A 4,280-nucleotide genomic window follows, 5' to 3' on the forward strand; every position below is an offset into this window, starting at 1 on the left:
CCGAGACAGGGTTTCTCTGTGTAGCCCTGGCTGTCCTGGAACTCACTCCTGTAGACCAGGCTGGCCTCGAACTCAGAAATCCGCTTGTCTCTGCCTCCCAAGTGCTAGGACTAAAGGTGTGTGCCACCACCACCCGCAACAATACCTTTCTTTAAAATGTTTTTCTAGGAGTGTTTGAAAGGAAGCTCTAAATATGACACATGGCGTTTTTGAGCTCTCCTGTGAACAAGGGTATGCTCTAACATGACCATACCATTTCCAAAAAGTTATCATTAATTAAAATACAGTACAAATCTTATTGCCTGTGGTCATCAAAGTCTCCAGTGATCTGGTCCCTTGTCAGTAAATGCTGACATTTGAAAGGAATCCTTTCTAAGCAACAGTCTTAACAGTGGACGCCAAAGAGTCCAGATCCTGGGGACCTGGGGAGATGACTCAGTGGTGTAAGAACATTTGCTGTTCTTGTGAAGGACCTGAGCTCGGGTCTCAGCACCCTATGTGGTATAGCTCAGAGCCACACAGAACTCCTACTTTAGGGGACCCTACTTCAGGTTTTTTTTTTCTGGCCTCAGGCATGAATGCGCGCGCGAGCGCGCGCGCGCGCGCGCGCACACACACACACACAAAATCTTTTTAAAAATGCATTTGGAGCCAAGTGGTGGTGGCGCATGCCTTTAATCCCAGCGCTTGGAAGGCAGAGGCAGGCGGATTTCTGAGTTCGAGGCCAGCCTGGTCTACAGAGTGAGTTCCAGGACAGCCAGGGCTACACAGAGAAACCCTGTCTCAAAAAACAAAAAAACAAACAAACAAACAAAAAAATACATTTGGAGAGATGAGTCAGCCACTAAGAGTATTTGCAGCTCTGGCAGAGGACCAGGCCTTGATTCCCAGCACCCATATGGCCGCTCATAATCACTTGTAACTTCAGTTTCAGGGCATTTCGAACCCTCTTCTGATCTCTAAAGACAGCAGGCACATACATACATCCAGGCACACACTCCAGGCACATACTTAAGCACATTCTGAAAAAATTAAAAATCCATCTATATTTCACAAGCCCTGTTATAAACAGACATACTGTCATCCGGCTCCTGCCACTCCATTTACTGAGCACAGGCGGAGTAGACTCTAGCAGCATCCTCAGGGGTGCTAGGAATTGGGAACAGTTAATAAGCATTGGCTCCACTCAAAGTCACCAGCTATGTTCACTCCTAACAAGAGAGGTTGCCTGTCAGTCCTGCTCTGCGTGTATTTGATTTTGAGGCATGGTCTCACTATGCAGCCCTGTTAGCCCAGGACTCATTGTATAGACCTGGCTGGCCTTGAACTCCACAGAGCTATGCTGTGGCCCTCGCCTCAGCCCTCGCTGCCTCACCTGCACTGTGTGTTCTGGCCAGGGCTCCCTCCCTAGGCCCCAGGCTTCTGCAAGTTCCCTCAGCTCTTTCGTCAGCTTGGAGTTAGAGTGTAGGGCCTTGCTCTGGATTAGACTTTGCTTATGGGATTGTTTGATCTATCCAAACCACTACACCATTTCTCTGCCAGCAGTGAGGCTGCATGGCTTCTCTTCCTTTCTGTGTCCATTGGACTAGCGTGTTTCATTTCCTTCAGAGTATACATGCTCTGCATTCATGACAGGGCTATACGTTTTGGCTTCTCTTACCTTTGGCATGCACTTTTTCCATGTCTACTCATTTCTTGTCTTTTACTTGACACTCTACAGAGGGCGTTGTAAGGTGATTATGGCTCTATACTGTGGTATCAGGGGAGCTGGGGGCCTGAAGAGACGGAACAAAATGGAAGCAGTAACATTCTACCTCAGGAGTTCACAAGGTCACCATCTGATATCAGCAGTTTGTGATACAAGTTAAATACAGTAGTAACATCAAAGATCACTGACCACATATTGCCTTAACAAAGTTTAATAATGATGAAAAAAGTTTAAAATATTGTGAAGAAAATTTCCAGACTATGGCAAAGATGTGAAATGAGTCATGTTCTGTCTTTCTGGTGACCTTAGAGTGACCTTCCATCGTCTCTCCAGACACCCAGGCCCAGTAAATAAGTCAAAATGTTTTTTAAGTTGCCATTAGACTTGGCTAAAGTAGAGCTGCCTGCCATGTGTAAACAGCACAGCGTCTTCAGCTGTGATGGGACAAGATACACTTGTATATTTTAACCATGTCTGTCGTAAGCTGAAAATCTACTTCTATTACATTTAGGGGCACAAATAAGCAACTTTGATAATATAAACATTAAAAATCAGTAAGATGGAAGTGCAATATGACTGTGGTTTCTTCTCAAAAAGACTTTCTGCCAACCCTGGAAGAGTGGTGATCAGAAGATGAGATATTTAAAATCAGCCATGACAAGCCAGGCTTAGTGGTGCACACCTTTATCCCAGCACTCAGGAGGCAGAGCCAGGGAGATCTCTCTGAATTCAAGGCCAACATGAACTACCTACTGAGTTCTAGGACAGCCAGGGCTACACAGTGAGACCCTGTTTCAAAAAGAAATAAGATCAGCCTTGGTTTGAAATTTAAAGGTAAAAATAACTTATAGAATTGTAAATGTTTTTCTCTTCTCAACTAGTTCCTCTTTTCATGGGCTTGTTTGTTTTGAGACAGGGTTTCTCACTATGCAGCCCTGTGTAGACCAGGCTGGTCTTGAACTCACAGAGATCTGCCTGTGTCTCCCTTGCAAGTGCTGGGATAAAGTGTATGCTAGCATTCCTGACTTCATGCCTCTTTGAAATGACTCGGGTTTCTTTACAGTAGCTTATGGGAGTATGTGGGGATGATTGTGGACACACAGGCAGCACTACCAAACCAAAGGTCTCCTTTGCCATCACCCATTAACTGCTTCCAACTTGGGGGGGGGTGGGGCTCCTGAGCCTCCCTTCAGCCTCAGATCATGTGGAGGTCATCATAGCTGCTGTGAATTCAGCCCAGAACTCAGCACCTCACACCCCAGCTATTGCATTCTTCTCTGAGTCTGGGAGAGTGACATAGGTGGCCCATTTTGGCTGCTTACTCAAATGTCACTTCTTGACACTTTGGTGGTTATGAGTCTGTATTAACTACAGCCCACTACAGAAGGATCTGCTCTGGCCTCGGCTGAGAGCGGTGTTCACCTGTGGGCATGAACATGGTTATTTAGAAGGTGTTCAGTTAGGAACTCCACTTCCTTTACCACACGGTAACAGCAGCTTCCCAGCTATGACTGTGACCTCCTCAACCATAGGCTTCAGGCCAGGGTTACAGTTCCTTTACGAAATTCTCTCTTGTGGAGAGAGTCTTGATCCTGACGGAAAAGGAGTTGGCCATCCCTGTAAGGCTTGCCTGTGCTGCCACAGTGGATGAATGGCTGAGCCTACGACCGAGTGAGGTGTGAGTTCCTCCCCAGCAGAGCACCCTTGGCCAGCAGAAAGAGTTTACCATGTTTTTTAAGTGCTTAGAAAACTTCAAAGTTAAAGCAAGAGAATCTAACAAATTATATCTGCCAGCTTAATAAACAGAATCGGGAAGCCAGCATGAGAGTGTCCCTTCTTCAGATTTGATCTTACTATCTTCTATTTAGACTTAATCAGGGGGACTTTGAGTTTAAAGTCTCTCCTACCTGAGCATGTAGCTTTGTGGTCGACTACTTGCCTAGCTTGGTCATGCCAAAGTTGGATTCTCAGTAGCACAAGAAGGGAAAAGCCTACTGTGAACACACAGGAAGCCCACTGCCTAACGCGTACACAGACTGATTTAGTTCCAAGGCCGTGAAGGAACGTGAAGTCAGATACTGACATTTTTCTTTATGCTTAGCTATGAGAGGCCATAAAAATGATATTTCATTTAATGTCGTAAAGGAAAGTAACCAATCACTTTTTTGTATTTCTGCAGCCCACATTTTGGTTTTGGTTTTGGTTTTGGTTTTGATACAGGGTCTCACTATGTAGTTCAGGTTGGCCTCAAACTCACAGATACCCACCTATCTCTGCCTCCAAGTTTCCAACTGCTGGGATTAAAGATGTGAGCCACCACACCTGGCCTTATATCCACACATTTTCATTTAATGTCCTTGGTCCCCTCTAAATGTCACTTGTAGTTTGCAAAAACAATTCCTTTTTTTTTTTTCAGGTATCTTACGAAGATGTGGATCGATTAAAGGAATTGGCAGTTACTGAAAACATGCGAGTCCCGCATTTCCTTCATGATCATGGCCGGTACATGGAGCACTTAGAGAAGATCATGGAGGTGAACGAGCTGACAGATGCTGAGCTGAAAAACCTCATC

At 45.4% G+C, this 4,280-nt stretch overlaps 1 protein-coding gene across 1 annotated transcript in view; it reads left to right on the plus strand.

Annotated features, from left to right (window-relative positions):
* Kiaa0895 (KIAA0895 ortholog) overlaps positions 1 to 4,280 on the plus strand; it is a gene marked incomplete at its 3' end in the record, with an annotated part of 37,647 nt that extends 33,367 nt beyond the window's left edge. The window contains exon 8 of the mRNA XM_031344307.1: positions 4,125 to 4,280. Coding sequence (XP_031200167.1) covers positions 4,125 to 4,280 — 156 coding nt within the window. The remainder of the gene's footprint in view (positions 1 to 4,124) is intronic.

The sequence above is a fragment of the Mastomys coucha genome, unplaced genomic scaffold (genome assembly GCF_008632895.1).
Source record: "Mastomys coucha isolate ucsf_1 unplaced genomic scaffold, UCSF_Mcou_1 pScaffold23, whole genome shotgun sequence".
In the NCBI taxonomy this organism is placed as follows: Eukaryota; Metazoa; Chordata; class Mammalia; order Rodentia; family Muridae; genus Mastomys; species Mastomys coucha.